A 24,191-nucleotide genomic window follows, 5' to 3' on the forward strand; every position below is an offset into this window, starting at 1 on the left:
AGCTCTTAGCAGTATCTGCCAATCCTTGTTGTTGGGTTCTACCGTGTTACCTAAATCCCTGATGTATTTTTGGCTAGCAACTAAATCCTTCCTGGGGTCAGGAAATTCAGACACTATTGTTCTTAATTCCATTCTGGAAAATGGAGTGTACATGGCAATGTTCCTTATGGGAGTGGCTCCAGACACATCTGTTTTTCCATTGGGAACTGCTATTACCCTTACAGGAGCAATTCTAACAGCCTCTTCCTGTGTAGATTCTACAGCTTGTTGTGGTACAATTGTTTCAGTGTAGTGCATGGTGCCGTACTTACCCGTTGACACGACCTCACCTATCCCTCCGCTAGGGGCTTTCACTAATCTCGTGGGTGTCGCTGTGCCTACTGTGGTCTCTGCTATGGTGGCTGCAAGAGAGAGAGCTGAAATTGTTGCTGAATCGTCTTCTTGATCACACTCCTGAGGAAGGTTCAAAACAGGGTACATCTTGCACGGGTTAATACTTGCATGAGTTATTTGGTTAACATCATTAACATTTACAGTGTTACTAAGAGTTTGTGTTTTACAACCCTGTGCGTTTCTCTCCGCAATCAACTTCTCTCCTGCAATGTATGGTGGGGGAGGAGCTGTGGCAATCAACTTCCTGACTGCCCCAGATCCCGCCGCCAGAGCCAAACCTCTCTGTATCTCACCTTCCTGGTGCCATAACTGTAAATAATCATGATGCTGAATTCGTCTCTTTGCTGATTTTACGAGACATATCCTCCTCCTTAAATTTTGTAACACCTCTGGACTGAAGCTACCTATTCTTGGGAACTTGTCCCTGTCTTGTACAGTCATTCTCTCCCATTCATCACATAAAGATTCGGTGTGAATTCCATATTTTTCACACATTACATATCGTGCCGACCCAACTGGTCGGTTCACAGAATCAACCTGAACCAGGGTTGATCGCCCCCTACCTGAGCAACTGGCCCCCATAGTCTGTAGGTGTTGCTTAGTCCTCCTTGGATTTTCTGTATCAAGGTTTTCAGCAAGCCTTTTCAGACAACCAAATTACTCCACAGTAGGCCGGCGGTGGCGGTTTACCGAGTACCCCACTCACTCGCCCACCTCGACCAATACGACCTGTAAACACCGTTATGATGCCAGCGTACTCGATACAGGGCCCCTATGGAACCTTCAGTTTACTGGAACATATGAGGGTTACCCGCAGGACACTTACTCTTTCCAGTAAAGGTGGGGTTGTTAGATAGTTCCTGAGTGACCAGCGAACTTCCCTTCCAAAAATAAAAAATTACACAAATCACGTCAGAATGTACAAATAGCGTTTGTGACCACTTTACTCTAATGGTATTTAGGTCAGATTACTAACTACTGCACACAATTACGTGCGGTCCAATCGTTCAGTACACGAGCACTACTTGTCATGTACTAAAAGACCAATGGAATCGATGTTTCCGGCCGCGATTCCTTCAGCAAGAGCTTATATGGCCTATATGGGTTCTGCACCAACACCCCAGGCGTTGTGCCACTGGACTTTTATAGCGGACCTTTTTACCTTACGACCTCCTGGTCTTGTTCCTTATGACCTCCTGGTCTTGTTACCTTATGGTCCGCTATACTCTAATGCTCAAATATTATTTAACCAGGGATGCCTCCCTGGCCACCGTATATGTCACTTACACGTATGTTCCTTGGCGAGTACCCGACTTTCCTTTTGGTTCCACCTTAAAGTTATATAAACTTTTGTATACAAAACACACTCACTCAACACATGTACACTTTGTTTCTATATCTATTTCTGCGCAGAAATTGTCTTCAGGCCAAGAGTGTTACCAATTAGGAGCAGGATCTGTTAAACTAAATTTCAGATTTTCCAAAAATAGATTTGCGTTATTTACCGCGTCGCGTTATCTACCGCTGTGCGTTACTTATCGCTTTTGCGCTAATTATCGCTTTGCGCTAATTATCGCTTTGCGCTAATTCAACTTTTCGTGACTTGGGCTACGTGGGCGTAACCAGACGCTACGTTGCGTAATGAACGCTGCGTGCGTCTGCCTTTTGGATTGCGTACGCTAGTCTTTGTTAGCGACACGTGTACGCAATGCAAAGGATCCACCGTAACACAATATATTTATTTATCAATGTAGATGATCCCTGATCATCTACCGCAATCCACACTGACTGCCTTGTATCTCAGACAAACCGTGTGTTTGTTCTATACTTTAACTATTACCTCTACTTATTAAATAACAGCAAATCTCCTTTTAGCACTTTCTATCAACTATAAAATTTGGCAAACAGGAATAGTGATATACGAAAATGAAACAGAAATGCAGATATATGCGTACGTACGCAAGACAAAAGAAAAAAAAACAGTTAAAAAAAGACACAAGCGTTTTGTTCTTACTTCCGGTTACCGGATTCCTTCAGCACTCTTTACTTAAGCGAAGCAGACGCTTATCCCGCCAGCACTATGAGACAACCTCCCACCCTTTGCTGGAGGGATAATGTCCGCTGATCTACCTAGTGCAGATGTGAAAAGGACCGGACGAGCCCGCAATTGACAATGCTAAATTCCTTGTCGTATAAACAACCCTTTATGAAGCTAAGAACACTGTACGCTGTTTGCTCAAGAAGTACCGTAATGGTACGCTATTTGCTTAACGATCGCTCAGCGGTAAGCGAGACGCTCAAGCGTCACGTTCGCTCACGGCCTAGTGATCACAGGACACGTTATTGGTTATGTCTAGGGGAAAGATTCGCTGTAACGTAGCATACGCTAGAGACCACGAGGAGGTCACCAGCGGTGCAGACGCTCACAACACTATACCTTGATATTAAACCTTATACCGATGAAACACACAGAATACCTTAATGTGAATACAGGGTGTAAATGCAACCTTGTGTAACCTGACTATCTACAAAGCTGTTTGAGCGTCACCGACGCTCAAGTGAACACTTAATACTATAGTAAATACACTGATACTGGTTTAGGGTTCCAAAGCCTATAATCTGTATTATATCTAGTATACTTGTAAAAGAGTAACAGTACAAATGATACACTACAATATAACAAAGACTTCCTAACCAAACACCTAACTAAGGGATAAACTACAATGCTATCCTGGTCTAACACAATACAATACAATACTATAAAGTTTAGTCTAGGGGAGATTTGAGAGAAAAGAGAGAATAGAGAGAGAGAAATAGACACAGAGAGAGAGAGAGAGAGAAATTGGCTCACAGAAAGACAATGATTACGGAGAGAACTTACGCACAAAGGGTATGATCGCCTGCGCCTCGATATCCAGCTCCCGATTATCAGCAGATAACCGTTGATGAGAGAGTGAGAGCTGGATGTGGTCGGTCTGCCTATTTATGCCCCACACACAATGCAATCTCCTAGTCCCTACAATCCTACAGTTTATTGGACACAGGAATTCGGCCCTGTACTGTAACCAAAGGTCATAGGTTGATTCATACAGGTGGGCTGTGCTGATTTCCAACAGCTCAGGTGGGTGGGGAACTGGGTTTCCCGCCGCATACCTGAGTATGTGCAAATCATAGAAATGGACATAAACTTCTTATGTCCATAACTATTTGCACGAGCGATTAATACGCTCCAAACCAACACCGGAATATTGCTAATTAAATACTCTTCCGATGGGTACCAAACACTGCTGTATGACTCCTGTTAGACCCTTCGTGCAATACAAAGAGGGATTCCTCCGCTCAGGGACATTCTATCTAAACCAAACTTACAGAAACTATTGAGGGGAACATGATCTATAAACTACATTAATTGTGAACTTTTGTAACGAATGAGTCGCACGCTACGATCACATAAACTCTACCGTAAATGCGCATACTGCGCGTGCGAGTGCACGCTATTGCGGGTATGCGCTTCCACGGGAGAGCGTACGCATGCGCAGCACGGACCAGTGTGCGGTGCAAATATGGCAGTGTGCACTAAGACATTTTTCTGACTTTGACAGGGAGAAACACGTTTTTCTGGACTGTGTCCAGAATCTTCCCTAGGAACAGTAGACGTGTCGTCGGAAAAAGCTGCGATTTTGGAATATTTAGAATCCACTCGTGCTGTCGTAGAACTACTTAAGATAGTGCTACTCCGACCTCCAACTGTTCTCTGGACCTTGCCCTTATCAGGAAAGCGTCCATGTTTCTTTTAAGAAAAATCATCATTCCGGCCATTACCTTGGTAAAGACCCGGGGCGCCGTGGACAATCCAAACGGCAGCGTCTGAACTGATAGTGACAGTTCTGTACCAGGAACCTGAAGTACCCTTGGTGAGAAGGGCAAATTTGGACCTGTAGGTAAACGTCCCTGATATCCAGTGACATCATATCGTCCCCTTCTTCCTGGTTCGCTATCACTGCTCCGAGTGACTCCATCTTGATTTGAACGCTTGTATGTAAGTGTTCAAATATTTCAGATCTCACCGAGCCGGTTGGCTTCAGTACCACAATATAGTGTGGAATACTACCCCCTTCCTTGTTGTAAGAAGGGTACTTTGATTATCACCTGCTGGGATTACAGCCTGTGAATTGTGTGAGGGGGAGACGTCTCGAATTTCCAATGTACACCTGGGATATTACATGTAGGATCCCGGAGTTCCCTTGCGAGTGTTGCTGAAACTCTTGAGATGACCCCCTACCGCACCTGAGTCCGCTTGTACGGCCCCAGCGTTATGCTGCGGACTTGGCAGAAGCCGTGAGGAGCTTCTGTTCCTGGGAATGAGCTGCTTGCTGCAGTCTTCTTCCCTTTCCTCTCCCCCTGGGCAGATATGACTGGCCTTCGCCCGCCTGCCCGTATGGGGACGAAAGGACTGAGACTGAAAAGACTGTGTCCTTTTCTGCCAATATGTGACTCGGGGTAACAAAAGGTGGATTTTTCAGCTGTTGCCATGGCCACCAGGTCCAATGGACCGCCCCTTTATACGGCAATACTTCCATATGCCGTCTGGAATCTGCCTCACCTGACCACTGTCGTGTCTTCGTCTGGCAGATATGTACATCACATTTACTCTTGATGCCAGAATGCAAATATGCCTCTGCGCATCACACATATATAGAAATGCATCCTTAAAATGCTCTATAGACAATAAAATCCTGTCCCTGTCAAGGGTATCAAAATTTTCAGTCAGGAAATCCGACCAAGCCCCCTCAGCGCTGCACATCCAGGCTGAGGCGATTGCTGGTCGTAGTATAACACCAGTATGTGTGTATATACTGTTATGATATTTTCCAGCTTCCTATCAGCTGGCTCCTTGAGGGCGGCCGTATCTGGAAACGGTAACGCCATGTTTTTTATAAGCGTGTGAGCGCCTTGTCCACCCTAAGGTGTGTTTTCCAACTCGCCCTTACTACTGGCGGGAAAAAGGGTATACTGCCCATAACTTTCTGTCGGAGGAACCCCACGTATCATCACACACTTCATTTAATTTATCTGATTCAGGCAAAACTACAAGTAGTTTATTCCCACCCTACAAAATACCCTTATTTGTGGTACTTGTGGTATCAGAAATACGTAACACCTCCTTCATTGCCCTTAACATGTAACTTGTGGCCCTAAAGGAAAAATACGTTTGTTTCTTCACCGTCGACACTGGGGTCAGTGTCCGTGTCAGTGTCTGTCGACCGACTGAGGTAAATGGGCGTTTTTACAAGCCCCTGACGGTGTCTGAGACGCCTGGACCGATACTAATTTGTCCGCCGGCTGTCTCATGTCGTCAACCGGCTTGCAGCGTGTTGACATTATCACGTAATTCCATAAGTAAGCCATCCATTCTGGTGTCGACTCCCTAGAGAGTGACATCACCATTACAGGCAATTTTCTCCGTCTCCTCACCAACATTTTCCTCATACATGTCGACACACACGTACCGACCTACAGCACACACATACAGGGAATGCTCTGATAGAGGACAGGACCCACTAGCCCTTTGGGGAGACAGAGGGAGAGTTTGCCAGCACACACCAAAAGCGCCATAATGTATATAACAACCCTAGAAGGTGTTGTTTCTATATATGGGCTCTTAATATATAATTATATCGCCAATTTATGCCCCCCTTCTCTTTAACCCTGTTTCTGTAGTGCAGGGGAGAGTGGGAGCCTTCCTCACCAGCGGAGCTGGTCAGGAAAATGGCGCTGAGTGCTGAGGAGAATAAGCTCCGCCCCTTTCACGGCGGGCTTTTCTCCCGGTTATTAGGAAAACTGGCCTGGGTTAAATACATACATATAGCCTTAATGGCTATATGTGATGTATTTATTTGCCTCTAAAGTAATCTATATTGCTGCCCAGGGCGCCCCCAGCAGCGCCCTGCACCCTCCGTGACCGAGATCAGTGAGCCGTGTAGCAACAATGGCGCACAGCTGCAGTGCTGTGCGCTACCTTCATGAAGACTGAGGAGTCTTCTGCCGCCTGTTTCCGGACCTCCGTTCTGCCGTTCTTCAGCGTCTGTAAGGGGGATCGGCGGCGCGGCTCCGGGACGAACCCCAGGCTGACCTGTGTTCCGACTCCCTCTGGAGCTCAGTGTCCAGTAGCCTAAGACTTCAATCCTCCTGCACGCAGGTGAGTTGCAAGTCTCTCCCCTAAGTCCCTCGTTGCAGTGATCCTGTCGCCAGCAGGAATCACTGATTAGAAACCTAAAAAAAAACTTTTCTAAACAGCTCTTTAAGAGAGCCACCTAGATTGCACCCTCTCGGACGGGCACAAAAACCTAACTGAGGCTTGGAGGAGGGTCATAGGGGGAGGAGCCAGTACACACCATGTGACCTAAAAGCTTTTTTAGATGTGCCCTGTCTCCTGCGGAGCCCGCTATTCCCCATGGTCCTGACGGAGTCCCCAGCATCCACTAGGACGTTAGAGAAATAAATAAATTAAATCCGGGAATAAATAAAGGTGGCTGTACACTGAACAATAATTACTTCGATCTGGACGATGCATGACAATTCTGAACGATTATACATCAGTGTACGTAAATTAATGATGATAACTCAACGCATGAAATGGTTGAAAGGTGTCGGGGGATCGTTTGCTTGGATTATCAAACATGTTTGATCATCCCAATCATCGTTCTGCCAATTACATGCAGTGAACTACACTTTGTTCCCGTCCATCATACAGCATACCGAGGCACTGCCAATATTGTAGCCTCAATCAGTACCTTGTCCATTTGATTAGATCGTTACTCTGTAGTATAGTGTATGGCCAGTAAAATGAGGGTCTCTATATAATAAGACTATTACACAGAGTCCTCCACTTAATACACAAGTGGCTGTAATATCAGACTGTCACTGACTCCCTGTGATAAGCATGCCACACATCAGATGGACACATAATATTTAATCTTTAGAAAACCTGCGTCTCAATTTACATCTGTCCTTAATCACAATACAGGTTTCTCACTGTCTATATTCCAAGGCTCTGTCTCATCCGCTGCACTATCCATATAAGAGCATGTCTGTTATCCTTCCTTACATCTGCACACACCCACAGCCCTACTCCCCACGGATGTTGTAATTACTAGTTCTACCTACTGTAAGTGCTTCTCCAGAAGTGCTAATATTGACATATATCTTACATGTCATCCATAATAGCATGTGCTTTACTCTTAAAGACTCAAAAGGAACACTGAACCAGGAATAGGTGGCCTTATTCTAACTCTCAGCAATACATTCAGTATCCTAGTGATCCCTGGCTGGAAACGGTTAGAGAGGCTTATTACCTGCTTTCTTTCGTGTATTTTCAAGTGATGAGCAGCTTGTTTGCGCAGCTTGTGAGCGCCAGTGGCAAAGAGTGTGGGCACCGCGTTCACCTTTAATTTTCGCCTTGTCCGTTTGTGGTTAGGTTCGAAGGGGATAAGAGGTGAGTCTCCAATCAGCTCAAACATCTCCTCTTCAAAGTGCTCTGAACACAGTACAAAGTGCCCCGGGTTCTTCATTAGAGTGTCCCGTACAAACTCCTGCACGTCGCCCACGTCGGTGCGGCTGTGATGTACCCAGGTCTCTGCCAAGGGCAGCTCCTTGGGAAAGGAGTGCATGCAGACTGCCATGGGTAGCTTCCCACTGTGGTTTGTGCAGCCATAGGCAAAGCAATGAGGCATTTCCACCTGTGCAGGACAGAAAAGGAAGTATGAATTAATTGCATCAACATCAATGCAGAAATAGTACAAGGGGTGGAGGCATTTTACACTAGATTGCACTCCGAGAATAGGAACCCTAAACTGGAGTTCTGCACCTTGACAGAGCAATTTATTAGCTTGTACGCATCTTACAACAACTCACAACACCTATTATTACCATTTAGTGCATTGTTTATATAGTGACCCTGGTACAGTGAAGGGCTACAGGTGAAATGCTTCTCCCTGCTCTATTGTCAGATCCGGTTGTTATACAGTAGTTAGTATCACTTTGTGTCTGCCAATATATATTACATGTAGTTGTCTCTTTCTCTGATTACATTTATTCTATCAATTTATTACAGAGATGAAGGGTAATGTGAAGATCAGACATAAGATAAACAGTTATATGAACCTCATCCAATTTATGGTATTACTTTTGGTGCATCAGAGTTAAATACAGGTTATCTGAAGGTGGACAATCAAATTCAAAGGGTCATGAAATAAATGGGGAGGGGGGAGGGACAACAACAATTACAGTAACAATAATAAATATGAAAAGCATTTTAAAAATGTGTTAAATCTCCCATACTCGCATTAGAATGAAAATGTGTGATTCGGGGGGGGAAGATGTATTATTACAGCGACACATATCGCTACGCTATAGTGCTTCCCGCTTCGCCTCTTTACAAAGGCGAAGCAGGTTGGTACACAGATGTGAACATCTCTAGTGTTCCCGCTAGGATGCAGGCAGGGCGCAAAGGTGCGGAGGCAGCATGGCACTCAAAAAAGGGGGCACAGCACCCAACAGGGTCACCAATGGTGGGGTGCCCAGCACTGACGGTGGTGCAGGGCTTCCCCTGTGCTATTCCCTCAATGTGAATAGATGCCGTGCCTCTATTCACGCGATGGCTCCACAGCAACAGGCAGGTTGTTTTAGCAGGGCGCCGATAAAACAGCAGGGCGCAATTTGCCCTTTAAAAATCGGGCAGGGCACAGTGCCCTAACATGAAGACTACAACTCATTTGCCAGAGTGGGGGCGATCCCAGCTAGAGCCTCACAGCGCATCAGCCTAGTGCTGATTCGCTGTGTCTCCCCTCCTGGCCGGCTCCACTGGGCATGCGCGAGCTCTCGCTATTATTGCGAGATCTCCTGTAGAGGCCGGAGCCGGCAGTCACCACAGCATTAATACATGGAGGGGAAGCGGTATCAGCGCACATAACGTGCATTTATACCACTCCCCATCCCCATATTGTCTCATCATACATCTACCCCACTGTGTGTAACCTAGCCATCTACCACAGAGGTGTGGCTGTTCCATTACCAGGAATGACAGAGGAGGATAAAAGTTCTCAACATTTCTATTCAGTGTTAATGCCAGACAGTGGTCATTTGGAGCAGGAACTTCTAAACGCTACTCCTTTATCTACTGGCAGAATATCACCCTCACAGACAGCTTAACTTTCTTCACATGATCTCAGTCTAAAACGCTTTGGTTTGTGATAATAAAGCCAGGTACACACTAGACGATATCAGCGGCAATGGTACTGGCAGGGTGCCAACATCGGGGGGAGAGCTGCGCCATGCTGCATTCGGCAGCATGGCCCTCGATGGCGATATTGCCCGTTGGGCCTGCATGCAAGCCAACAGACGAAGCCGCTCACAACGCGCGGCAGCGTGCATCGTCAGCGATACAGTGTATACACACTACTAGACGATATCGTGAACGATGTGTCAGAATAAGGAACATCGTCCAGGATATTGCCTGGGGTGTACCCGGCTTAACAGTGCTGCTACAAGAACACAAACATTTCTAATAATTGTATTTTATTTATTACATTATTTATATGTCACACACATATTACTCATTGCTTTACAGAGGATATTTCAGTCATACATCACTCCTTGCCCCAGAAGAACTTACAATCTATGGGCCTGATTAAGTGTTGTACGAATACCCAATGGTTTGCACATAACTCCAATGGTGAGATATCTGCGCATGGACAGGATCAGTACTGAGCACGTGCACATCTCCATCTGCGAGATCACTTGCAGCGCCCCATTTGGGGGTGGCAACAGCGCTGTCCCTATTTATAGACATGCTGCGGGGGATCAGTATTATTTACTGGTGGCCGGGATGCCGGCCGTCAGTATACTGACAACGGCATCCGGGCTGCCAGTATGCCAGCAGCGGGGTGAACGCAGAGTCCCCTTGCGGCCTAGGTGGCTTGCTGCGCTCACCACAGGTTCTATTCTCACTCTATGGGTGTCGTGAGGGTTGGAAAAAAAAAAAAAGTGTAAAAAAAAAAAAAAAAAATGCAAACGCTTTTTTTGGTTTAAACTGTTTTTTTTTTTATGTTTTAATGAAAAACAAAATTGAGTCATGTATTAGAAACCTCGAAAAACCATGATTTAATGCTTTCTAACATTAATATTGTTATTAGGCTTTGATTTGATGTATTTTACATATTTCAATAAAACCATTTTTACATCTTATTATTCCTATTACATCTGAATATATGTAGATAGACTAAACATAAATACATACAAAGTACACTCATAGATAGATTAAAATAAGAATTTACTCACCGGTAATTCTATTTCTCGTAGTCCGTAGTGGATGCTGGGACTCCGTAAGGACCATGGGGAATAGCGGCTCCGCAGGAGACTGGGCACAACTATAAAGAAAGCTTTAGACTACTGGTGTGCACTGGCTCCTCCCACTATGACCCTCCTCCAGACTTCAGTTAGGATACTGTGCCCGGAAGAGCTGACACAATAAGGAAGGATTTTGAATCCCGGGTAAGACTCATACCAGCCACACCAATCACACCGTATAACTCGCGATACAATACTCAGTTAACAGTATGATAACAACTGAGCCTCTCAACAGATGGCTCAACAATAACCCTTTAGTTAAACAATAACTATATACAAGTATTGCAGACAATCCGCTGACTCTGCAGCACCGAATGGGCAAACTCTAGGTCCTCCTCAGCCAGGGTGTCAAACTTGTAGAATTTAGCAAGTGTGTTTGACCCCGACCAAGTAGCTGCTCGGCAAAGTTGTAGAGCCGAGACCCCTCGGGCAGCCGCCCAAGAAGAGCCCACCTTCGTGGAATGGGCTTTCACTGATTTAGGATGCGGCAGTCCAGCCGCAGAATGTGCAAGCTGAATCGTACTACAGATCCAGTGAGCAATAGTCTGCTTTGAAGCAGGTGCACCCAACTTGTTGGGCGCATACAGGATAAACAGCGAGTCAGTCTTTCTGATTCCAGCTGTCCTGGAAACATAAATTTTCAGGGCCCTGACTACGTCCAACAACTTGGAAGCCTCCAAGTCTTTAGTAGCCGCAGGCACCACGATAGGTTGGTTCAGATGAAAGGCTGATACCACCTTAGGGAGAAATTGGGGACGAGTCCTCAATTCTGCCCTATCCATATGGAAAATCAGATAAGGGCTTTTACATGACAAAGCCGCCAATTCTGATACACGCCTGGCCGAAGCCAAGGCCAACAACATGACCACTTTCCACGTGAGATATTTCAATTCCACGGTCTTAAGTGGCTCAAACCAATGTAACTTTAGGAAATCCAACACCACGTTGAGATCCCAAGGTGCCACTGGAGGCACAAAAGGGGGCTGAATATGCAGCACTCCCTTAACAAAAGTCTGAACTTCAGGTAGTGAAGCCAGTTCTCTCTGGAAGAAAATCGATAGAGCCGAAATCTGGACCTTAATGGAACCCAATTTTAGGCCCATAGTCACCCCTGACTGTAGAAAGTGCAGGAAACGGCCCAGCTGAAATTCTTCCGTTGGGGCCTTCCTGGCCTCGCACCACGCAACATATTTACGCCATATGCGGTGATAATGGTTTGCCGTTACTTCTTTCCTAGCTTTAATCAGCGTAGGAATGACTTCCTCCGGAATGCCCTTTTCCTTCAGGATCCGGTGTTCAACCGCCATGCCGTCAAACGCAGCCGCGGTAAGTCTTGGAACAGACAGGGCCCCTGCTGCAGCAGGTCCAGTCTGAGCGGCAGAGGCCATGGGTCCTCTGAGATCATTTCTTGAAGTTCCGGGTACCAAGCTCTTCTTGGCCAATCCGGAACAATGAGTATAGTTCTTACTCCTCTTCTCCTTATTATCCTCAGTACCTTTGGTATGAGAGGAAGAGGAGGGAACACATAAACCGACCGGTACACCCACGGTGTCACTAGAGCGTCCACAGCTATCGCCTGCGGGTCTCTTGACCTGGCGCAATACTTTTCTAGCTTTTTGTTGAGGCGGGACGCCATCATGTCCACCTGTGGCCTTTCCCAACGGTTTACAATCATTTGGAAGACTTCTGGATGAAGTCCCCACTCTCCCGGGTGGAGGTCATGCCTGCTGAGGAAGTCTGCTTCCCAGTTGTCCACTCCCGGAATGAACACTGCTGACAGTGCTAACACGTGATTTTCCGCCCATCGGAGAATCCTTGTGGCTTCTGCCATCGCCGTCCTGCTTCTCGTGCCGCCCTGTCGGTTTACATGGGCGACCGCCGTGATGTTGTCTGACTGGATCAGTACCTGCTGGTTTTGAAGCAGGGGTTTTGCCTGACTTAGGGCATTGTAAATGGCCCTTAGTTCCAGAATATTTATGTGCAGGGAAGTCTCCTGACTTGACCATAGTCCTTGGAAGTTTCTTCACTGTGTGATTGCCCCCCAGCCTCGAAGGCCGGCATCCATGGTCACCAGGACCCAGTCCTGTATGCCGAATCTGCGGCCCTCTTGAAGATGAGCACTCTGCAGCCACCACAGCAGAGACACCCTTGTCCTTGGAGACAGGGTTATCAGCCGATGCATCTGAAGATGCGATCCGGACCACTTGTCCAACATGTCCCACTGAAAGGTTCTTGCATGGAACCTGCCGAATGGAATTGCTTCGTAGGAAGCTACCATCTTTCCCAGGATCCGCGTGCAGTGATGCACCGACACCTGTTTTGGTTTTAGGAGGCCTCTGACTAGAGATGACAGCTCCTTGGCCTTCTCCTCCGGGAGAAACACTTTTTTCTGTTCTGTGTCCAGAACCATCCCCAGGAACAGTAGACGTGTCGTAGGGACCAGCTGTGACTTTGGAATATTTAGAATCCAGCCGTGCTGTTGTAGCACCTCCCGAGATAGTGCTACCCCGACCAACAACTGCTCCCTGGACCTCGCCTTTATCAGGAGATCGTCCAAGTACGGGATAATTAAAACTCCCTTCTTTCGAAGGAGTATCATAATTTCGGCCATTACCTTGGTAAAGACCCTCGGAGCCGTGGATAGACCGAACGGCAACGTCCGGAATTGGTAATGACAATCCTGTACCACAAATCTGAGGTACTCCTGGTGAGGATGGTAAATGAGGACATGCAGGTAAGCATCCTTGATGTCCAGTGATACCATGTAATCCCCCTCGTCCAGGCTTGCAATAACCGCCCTGAGCGATTCCATCTTGAACTTGAATTTTTTTATATATGTGTTCAAGGATTTCAAATTTAAAATGGGTCTCACCGAACCATCCGGTTTCGGTACCACAAACATTGTGGAATAGTAACCCCGTCCTTGTTGAAGTAGGGGCACCTTCACTATAACCTGTTGTGAATACAGCTTGTGAATTGCCTGTAACACTGCCTCCCTGCCTGAGGGAGTGGTTGATAAGGCAGATTTGAGGAAACGGCGGGGGGGAGACGACTCGAATTCCAGCTTGTACCCCTGAGATACTACTTGAAAGATCCAGGGATCCACCCGTGAGCGAGCCCACTGATTGCTAAAATATTTGAGACGGGCCCCCACCGTACCTGGCTCCGCCTGTGGAGCCCCAGTGTCATGCTGTGGACTTAGAGGAAGCGGGGGAGGACTTTTGCTCCTGGGAACTGGCTGTATGCTGCAGCTTTTTCCCCCTACCTCTGCCTCTGGGCAGAAAGGACGCGCCCTTAACCCGCTTGCCCCTATTGGGCCGAAAGGACTGTACCTGATAATACGGTGCTTTCTTTGGCTGTGAGGGAACATGGGGTAAAAATGTAGACTTCCCAGCTGTCGCTGTGGAAACGAGGTCCGAGAGACCATCCCCGAACAACGCCTCACCCTTATAAGGCAGAACTTCCATGTGCCTTTTGGAATCTGCATCTCCTGTCCACTGCCGAGTCCATAACCCTCTCCTGGCAGAAATGGACATTGCACTAATTTTAGATGCCAGCCGGCAAATATCCCTCTGTGCATCCCTCATGTATAAAAGTGTGTCTTTAATATGCTCTACGGTTAGCAATATAGTGTCCCTGTCTACGGTATCAATATTTTCCGACAGGGAATCTGACCATGCAGCTGCAGCACTGCACATCCATGCTGAAGCAATAGCTGGTCTCAGTATAACACCTGTGTGTGTATATATATATATAGACTTCAGGATAGCCTCCTGCTTTCTATCAGCAGATTCCTTCAGGGCGGCCGTATTCAGAGACGGTAGTGCCACCTTCTTTGACAAGCGTGTGAGTGCTTTATCCACCCTAGGGGATGTTTCCCAATGTGCCCTATCCTCTGGCGGGAAAGGGTACGCCATTAGTAATCTCTTAGAAATTACCAGTTTCTTATCAGGGGAAGCCCACGCTTCTTCACACACTTCATTTAACTCCTCAGATGGAGGAAAAGCTACTGGTAGTTTTTCTCTCCAAACATAATACCCTTTTTTGTGGTACCGGGGGTAACATCAGAAATGTGCAACACATTTTTCATTGCCTCAATCATGTAACGTGTGGCCCTACTGGAAGTTACATTAGTCTCATCATCGTCGACACTGGAGTCAGTATCCGTGTCGACATCTGTGTCTGCCATCTGAGGTAGCAAGCGTTTTAGAGCCCCTGATGGCTTTTGAGACGCCTGGGCAGGCACAGGCTGAGAAGTCGGCTGTCCCACATTTGGTATGTCGTCAAACCTTTTATGCAAGGAGTCGACACTGTCGCGTAATTCCTTCCACAGCACCATCCACTCAGGTGTCGACCCCGCAGGAGGTGACATCACATTTATAAGCATCTGCTCCGCCTCCACATAAGCCTCCTCCTCAAACATGTCGACACAGTACCGACACACCACATACACACAGGGAATGCTCTGACAGAGGACAGGACCCCACAAAGCCCTTTGGGGAGACAGAGAGAGTGTGCCAGCACACACCAGAGCGCTATATAACACAGGGATCCCACTATAAATGAGTGTTTTCCCTTATAGCTGCTTATTATATATATATATATATATATATATATATATATATATATATATATATATATATATATATATATATATATATATATATATATATATATATATATACTGCGCCTAAATTTAGTGCCCCCCCTCTCTTTTTTACCCTTGTGTAGCTTGACAACTGCAGGGGAGAGCCAGGGAGCGTCCTTCCAGCGGAGCTGTGAGGGAAAAATGGCGCCAGTGTGCTGAGGGAGATGGCCCCGCCCCTTTTCCGGCGGACTTCTCCCGCTTTTTCTGGAATTCTGGCAGGGGTATTTTTACACCTATATAGCCTTCCTGACTATATATGGTGTAGATTTGCCAGCCAAGGTGTCTTATATTGCCCTCAGGGCGCCCCCCCCTCCCCAGCGCCCTGCACCCATCAGTGACCGGAGTGTGAGGTGTGCATTAGGAGCAATGGCGCACAGCTGCAGTGCTGTGCGCTACCTTGTTGAAGACTGAAGTCTTCTGCCGCCGATTTTCCGGAATACTTCTTGCTTCTGGCTCTGTAAGGGGGCCGGCGGCGCGGCTCCGGGAACGAACACCAAGGTCGGGTCCTGCGGTCGATCCCTCTGGAGCTAATGGTGTCCAGTAGCCTAAGAAGCCCAAACTACCACCAGTTAGGTAGGTTCGCTTCTTCTCCCCTTAGTCCCTCGCTGCAGTGAGTCTGTTGCCAGCAGATCTCACTGTAAAATAAAAAATCTAAAATATACTTTCTTTCTAGGAGCTCAGGAGAGCCCCTAGTGTGCATCCAGCTCAGCCGGGCACAATATTCTAACTGAAGTCTGGAGGAGGGTCATAGTGGGAGGAGCCAGTGCACACCAGTAGTCTAAAGCTTTCTTTATAGTTGTGCCCAGTCTCCTGCGGAGCCGCTATTCCCCATGGTCCTTACGGAGTCCCAGCATCCACTTAGGACGTCAGAGAAATTAAAAATAAGAACAAGTAGTTAATGTTAAGCATTAAGGGGGGTACTGACGGGAGAGATGTGTGCTGAGCAATCTTAACACAGACCGCTCAGCACACACCTCTCCCCCCCAATTAGCACAGCGCTATGTGCTGAGCGACGGGACGGACGGACGAGGGGCGGTGAAGTGAGCGACCCGCTAGATTGAGCCTGCATGCAGGCTCAATCTAGCACTGGCGATAGCGATGCGCTGGGCTGCGCATCGCTATCGCTGGCGGGCATACACACGGCAGATCCGTGCTTAAAATCTAAGCAATCTAGTCAGATTGCTTAGATTTTAAACACGGATCTCTCCGCGTGTACCCCCCTTAAGTCTTACTTATTATAATGAAATAAATCTGAATAGTAATACAAAATGGAAAATGCAAAAGCACTTCTCAGGGAAACACACACACACAAAGGAGGAATTAAACATAAGCACTGGGCATGTCACTGGCATTAAACATTTGGAATAAAAACACTTTTTTATTATAATAGGCTTTTTTTAATAAGTCACGGCGCCGTTCCTGTACTAACAGCATAATAGAAAAACCAGAGTGCTTTTTATTTAAAAAAAAAAAAAAAAAAAAAAAAAAAGGATTTGGTTTAAACCAAGGTAGTTTAAACCAGCCAAACCTGGTGTGGGAATAGCCCCTGTTCGCCAGGATTCCGGATGTCGGCAGTCAGGATTCCGGTGTGGGTATCCTGCCTGCCGGGATCCCGACAGCCGGCAAATTAACTGCCTCCCTGCTGCGGCCAGAGTCTGCATATTCCGACGCAGATTTCCTGGTAGCATGAAAACATCGCCAGCAGATCACAGAAACCTGCAGTAGACGACTATTTACACAAGATGCATCCTGCTGCTTTTGCATATTATCTCCCTATATTCCCTATCACATGGACATACATGCACTCTAGTGATAATATTGTCGGACGTCAATTACCCTACCAATATGTTTTTTGGAGTATATCAGGAAACACACGTAAGCATGTGGAGAACATTCAAACTCCACAGAGATCAACCATAGCCGGAAATTGTACTCATGACACCAGTACTGTGAAGCAGAAACACTAACCACTACGCCAATCGTACAAATGTATAACTTTATCTCACGCAGGATCGATATGGTTATAGTTTATACCTGTGTTCTCCAGGCAAACATACACATACTATGAATCACCAGTATTTTAAGGAATGTATTTACCACCCACATTTTGCTACACATTCAGCATACTACAATTACAGATAGGTTTTTTTGTTATCCTTATACAATAAAAAAATATATATAATTAAATTTAGGAAAAACATAGTTTCTAGATCATATTTAATGTTTTGACTGGCCTTTTGGCAGCAAAAGCAGGGCAAATATATTCAACAGTTAGCCAGAAATGCTGTAATTAAAATTCTGCAGGGCTCGCAAATGTTTAAGAGATGAAGAGATGTACATTGGCAAGTATTAGCATCATAATTACCACATAAAACCAGTCTCTAACCCACAAATTAATTAATGTTGTTATTATCAACACAAGATGTTTTACACATTTACTTAAAGCCCTTCAAGAACACATACGCCTGGAACCCCAAAGGGAAAAAAAAAAAAGAAGAAAACATTTAGAAAATATCTGCCAGTGGTACTACGGAATATGCTCCCACCTGCCCATCATAATGAGCCCCAATATTTCCTGATTACAGAATTGCCGATTTGCACTATGGGCCCCCCACTATTATTGCCATGGACTGAGCTGCTCTCGCTTCTATAGCCCCAGTCATGTCATAACCAGAGTTTGTGTCACCAGTGGCTTCAGCCACAGCAGCAGTAACAGACATTTACAGCACTGAGGGGAGAAAAGAGCGGAGAAGTGAACCAGTGGAGAGGTTGCCCATGGCAACCAATCAGCATCTAGCCATCACTTTATAGAAAGTACTTGGTATATGGTACCTCAAAATTAATTGGTTGCTATGGGCAACTTCACAACAGCTTTTCACTGCTTGATACAACAACCCCTGAATGTCTTCCATGAGTCAGCAGTAAATGACTGAATGATGAACAGGGGAAGGGTCCAACACCCACAGACTGGTTCCAGTACAGACGATGGGGAGCACACTTCACACAGACAGGCTTTGTTCAGTGTGATATTAATACCCATCCCTCCTACAGTGCTTGCTGGGAATCCTCTTTTACCCAGACGGTCACATGACTTAGCTGGCCATTCACTCAGACCTGTCTCCATTACTGTGAATGGAGAATCTACTTTCTCAGCAGTGAAAGGGATTTCAGAGCTACATTCTTAGTGCAGTGCATGTGATCATCCAATTTGGGTGGAGAACACCAGTTGCACCTCTCTAGTTAAAAGTGTAGATGCAATCAAAATACTTATGACCCTGCATAGCCCATACTTGCGTATACCCAAAACTGGAGCACGTGCAGTGCCAAGTCATGCAAGATACGTACATTCCACAATCATATGATTCAGCTCTGCAGCCAGCCTCATTGTGTTCAACTTTGCAAATTTAAATTGAATGTGTAGTAATAATAATAATAAATAATCATTATTATTTAAATCCATAAATAAATAACCAAAAAGATAGACAAGAGGATGACAATGTTCTGCCAGTAAAACACATCACAATTACATTCCAAGTATAACAGTCTCATGTTTTCCTCTTACAGCACAAAGTGCCAGGTCCCACATTCCAGACACATTAGGTGTGCGGATATTTTTTCGGACAACACTCCTCCAATCTCCCTGTAGGAAATGTGACTGGCGATGTAACCAGAAGCTAAAGTGGCTGATCAGAACATAATCCGAATGTGTTTTGCACTAAAAAACTGTCTCACATGTCTGACCTGCTGACGTGTATCTCATGCTGCAGACATGTTTCCCCAGGCTCAGCATGTAGACATCAGAGGATTTAACTCCAAGAATAATTACACATTCAGGCACGCCTTGTGACCAGCGGGAGGAAATCCATTCAATCAGAACCAGAGATAATGCAGAGATTAAAACGCTTTGTTTTTGTCCGAGTGCATCAGTCTGAGCACTGCCTGATGCAATGTGATAAGTGGGGGGCATGAATCCAGACATAACGGCAGTCGGCCAATGACAGTATATGCTGTCACTGGTCGATCACATTAATGAAGCCACACAGGATTGCCTATTTTTTGCTTTACAAAATTCCAATACGGAAGTGGCCCTTCAGCAATCAGACCAAACAAACACATTCTAATGCTTATGGCCACTGGCTTGTTACCACCAATCTCCTTTTAATGTGCTTCTCAGACGATGAATTCAGTGTAACGATGATTAAAATATTAGATAAAATGGTAAGCCACACACCAACAAGGGTTTTAATAGAATTTACAGGTTATCATGCTCTAAAGAATAGTACTAATAGGACTTGTATTTGTGAAATCAGTGCATGCAATAAAGTATAACAAGTAGCAAGTGAATGTCAGTTCTCAGGATGAGTTTCTAATTGAGAGCCTAAAAAAAGTCCTAAATGCACCTACTGTAGATGAATGCATGTACTTTCCCTGGACGCCTCTTTACCAGGAGATAAAGACTGCATTACAGTACATCTAGCTATCTTCTTCCACTGTTTGCTGTGTATACAGGCTTCTATCATACGTGAATATGTACAATAGACTAGGTAAAGCTACCCACACAAATTTTAACAACCAATCACATTTTCTATTGAGCAGCTAACAGAAGGTATGGGTGTAACTGGGAGGACGTGTTGCAATAACCCTTTGGGAAACACTACCATCCAGACACAAGCAAGCTATTGGAACCGAAAATAAAAAAATTATTTGGTAAACTTTATTCTATATGGGAAAGCTGTATGTTAACATACAATAACTAAAGGGCCCCATGCACTAGAGCGATAATGCCGGCTTTCAGCCCAGTTCGAGCATTCGGCCCGATATATCGGCTGAAATCGGGCATTTTAGAGGTGTTCCCGAACCGATCCGATGCGCGTTCCCGTGAGCATCGGATCGGATCCTCCAGATTGAATGTGCTGCACATTCAATCTGGTCCGACCTGGGGGCATGGTTTGGGATCGCCAAGATAGATCGTATGCAAATGAGCAGCATCCGAAGTATCTTGGCCGATCCTGCCCAACGGGAGGCTGCCGGGGTGATCGCCTGCAATCACCTCCGACATGCGATCGTTCTAGTGTATGGGGCCCTCAAGGCTTTAGTGGCCAATTTAAGTAAGATTTGCTTAATTCATGCAATTTTACAATTTAATTTGTTTCCTTTATTTATTTATTTTTTTATCAAAAAGTAGATACATTTAAAAAACTGTAAACATCGCACAAGATAATTTACTGGGCATCATGTTACCTGCTAAGGCCACCGTGGTCATTTGAATTTCGAGAACTCTGCCTCACTAGGAGCAAGGTAAAGTTCCTTGTCCTCATGCACCCTATCTATAATGTGAGAGAATCCAGACTAGTCCTTGTTTTCATATAGTATGTAGAGTTGCAAGTGGTTCTGTGATCCATTATGCTGACTGCAGGCCCCTTAATGCAGCCGGCTCTGGGAAGAAGTATGCCAGTTACAGGCATGCACAGGGAAAGTTGTAAGTTTCCCTGACACCTTGAAAGATACATGTTGGGCTCCTGGTTTTGCCAGACTGACTCCTGAATTCCAGCCGTAATCGACCATATTAGAAGTCCTTGAAGAGACAAATGTTTAAATCAACAGAGAAAAAGACTACCTCATTATCAAACTTTTGTGTTAAATAGCTTCAATTCTTATTTGAAAGCAAGTTTAAAAAATGATTTGATCTGCTGCTCTCTATCCTGACTCGGTATCCCTAATTTTACAGTCTACCCTGGAAACATTTCCAAGCACTGAGACAGCTGTTGACCTCTTTCTTCATTATTTACTTCCAACTGCGATAAGCTTTGGCAGAGCCCAGGCCCATACTCTCACGTGTCACTCGGGCCATCTGCTAGCCATGCCAGGCTTTGGAGGCAAAAAGAGGGATATCAAACTTGTAGTAGGTACCTGTTATTTAGGCTCCCATAGGAACATACACTTTACACATTATGCAAAATACAATATCAATAATTTGTACTCTGCTTAACCTTCAGATACCGTCTCAGAGAAAGCGTAATATAGCTGGAATTATAACCAATTCCCTGTAGGATAAAGGCATGTCTGCTGTAACCTGTTAATCTTCTAGGATGGGGATTAGTCCGTAGGCTTCCCTATAATCACAGTGTTTAATAACCTCTGCTACTGAACACTCACAGTCTTTTCCAACGACCAACAATGGATTACAAGCATAGGCTAAAATGATAAAGCGTTTATATGGAATCTCATAAGCAACCAAGGGAGCACGATCAGTGCTAAAGCAAACAAACCATCATTGAAGCATATTTTATTGAATTATTTCAAGTAATTTAATTTCTTACTTACATGTGGCATATTAGCACTACCCTTTCACATTCAGAAACGCTGCACAGACAGCAATATCTACTTAAATGTTTAATCACAGATGACTATTTTCTCTATGATATATTTGCTAGAGCCCTTGAAAAAAAATGTATATTATATAAACATAATGGAGGGAATTCAATACAAAGGAGACAACCATTTTGGGAGTTATTATACTATTAATGAGAATGCAGCCTATCCATTCACTAGGAAGACGTTCCTCATGAATATTAATTAGACAATGCTTTGTTCAGTAATGTCACTAGGTCTTCACTAAAGGGATAGGCTGCGCACTGGTGCAGCCCAAAAAATGGAAGCCTCTACAGTCTGTGTGACAAAATCACTTGAAATAACTTCGGCTGCAACAACCTTGTCTTTCATAAGTCATGGATTCAAAATGTAATTGACAAAAAAACCTGTATAAACTCAGCTACAGCACCCCTTCTTGTGCATCAATTTTCATAAATATCCCCCACTGGATGTGTACGGCTGGGGACATCCAGCCGACCCTAGGACCGATGGTACAATATTGGTGGTCATTCAGAGTTGTTCGCTCGCCCACTGGGAGTGTATTTTAGCTTAGCAGAAGTGCGAACGAAAGGATCGCAGAGCGGCTACAAAATAATTTTGTGCAGTTTCAGAGTAGCTTCAAACCTACTCAGCGCTTGCGATCACTTCAGCACATTCAGTTCCGGATTTGACGTCACAAACACGCCCTGCGTTCGCCCAGCCACGCCTGTGTTTTTCCAGGCACGCCTGCTTTTTTTCGAACACTCCCTGAAAACGGTCAGTTGACAACCAGAAACGCCCCCTTCATGTCAATCACTCTGCGGCAGCCAGTGCGACTGAAAAGCATCGCTAGACCCTGTGTGAAACTACATCGGTCGGTGTAATAGTACGTTGCGCATGCGCATAGCGCCGCATACGCAGAAGTGCCGTTTTTTTAGCCTCATCGCTCCACAGCGAACGAATGCAGCTAGCGAACAACTCGGAATGACCCCCATAATGCGCATCTGTATACACTGCATGTTCCAGTGTACAACCGTGCAATATATTGTTTCCCACCATATTCGCCTGCCTGTAATCTTCAGCGGGGTAGGCCCATCTGACATGCAGCGTATCAGATAGAACGACGATGACCGGGAGCTCTCAAACGCAGGTAGACAACTGAGCGATATGGACGATATAGTGTGCCTATATGCGATGTAACAATATATCACCTAATGTATTACTAACCTAAGAGAATCTCTTGTAGTGAAGATGCAGAATAAGTTGATCTTAAATATATAGGTACAGAAAAATTATTCATTTGTGTTGTTAATATCTGCAATTCTCCAACTTGCTCAATGCTGGTCTAGGCCAAAAGGTGCATACACGGTGCAATGTAACCTTTACAATTTTGACTATACAGTCAAAATCGTAAGGAAAGTTAGTGCAAATCGCACCATGTGTACACAGCTTGCGATACCGATGAGCGGCCCCACGGGATCGATATCACAATAAAAAATAAGAGACTGTGCAGGCAAGTAAATCTTTTATCTAGTTCAAAGTATGCCATAGCCAAAATCACACCGTTTGTATAGACAATATCGGTGCTTCTGGTCTCTGAGGAGTTTAAAGGGAAATCGCATAGTCAAAATCGGCACAGACAATATCTATATATTGTGTGTATGCACCTTCACTTTTAAACTTATCTACTTCATGAATATGTACATGTAGGATAATACTCTAGGTGGTGCTGAACGTTCTAAGGGGGGAAATTCAATTCAATGTGACACTCCAGGACAGAAAATCGCATCTGCTGGCATAGCAAGTTTTTGGAGTGGGGTGTAAGAGAAAACTTACAGTTGGCACTATGTATAGGGCTGATGTATGTGCAGCCAGGCATCGCCGCACTGCTTGGCAGCACATTGCACTGAATTGAATCGGCCTCATTACTTTGATTTGCTACAGGTCCTACCTACATCATCTCCAACATGTCCATATGTACCCAGTTTCAAGAAGGAGTACAGTAATTCCTACATTCACTCTAATCAATAAAAAGTTAATAGAAACAATAACATTTTCACACACGACCAATTTCCAAAGGACAAGAGACTTTTAGAGGCTTCTTTCAAATGTTGTTATTCTGCTTTGCGGACGAGTAGTATACAGGACCTGATGCATGCCAGGCAGCTCCTCTCACCACCCCTTATTTCCCAAATCCCTTCTCACTTTCCCCAGCAATGGCAGCCGCTGGCAGGGAGAGAATGGTCTCCGGACATGCCATCTTTTATTTTAATTATTATTATTATTATTATTATACAGATATTACACTTTACATTAGTAAAATTAAATAAATGTATATAAATAAACATATTACATTTATAATGGAAACAAAGAAATTTTAACACAAATTGAT

The 24,191-nt window shown here is 45.2% G+C and overlaps 1 protein-coding gene across 3 annotated transcripts in view; it reads right to left on the reverse strand.

The window, feature by feature from the left end:
* Window positions 1-24,191, reverse strand: part of LOC134949170 (zinc finger protein interacting with ribonucleoprotein K-like) — an 82,251-nt gene that overhangs the window by 56,912 nt on the left and 1,148 nt on the right. For 2 of the 3 annotated variants that reach the window (XM_063937594.1, XM_063937592.1), the window contains exon 2: window positions 7,749-8,132. In XM_063937594.1, the coding sequence (XP_063793664.1) occupies window positions 7,749-8,126 (378 nt within the window). In that variant the 5' untranslated portion in view covers window positions 8,127-8,132. Of the gene's footprint in view, window positions 1-7,748; window positions 8,133-20,689; window positions 21,024-24,191 lie in introns of all 3 variants that reach the window. The other variant, XM_063937593.1, reaches the window with a different exon arrangement.

This window comes from Pseudophryne corroboree, chromosome 8 (assembly GCF_028390025.1).
Source record: "Pseudophryne corroboree isolate aPseCor3 chromosome 8, aPseCor3.hap2, whole genome shotgun sequence".
Taxonomy (NCBI): Eukaryota; Metazoa; Chordata; class Amphibia; order Anura; family Myobatrachidae; genus Pseudophryne; species Pseudophryne corroboree.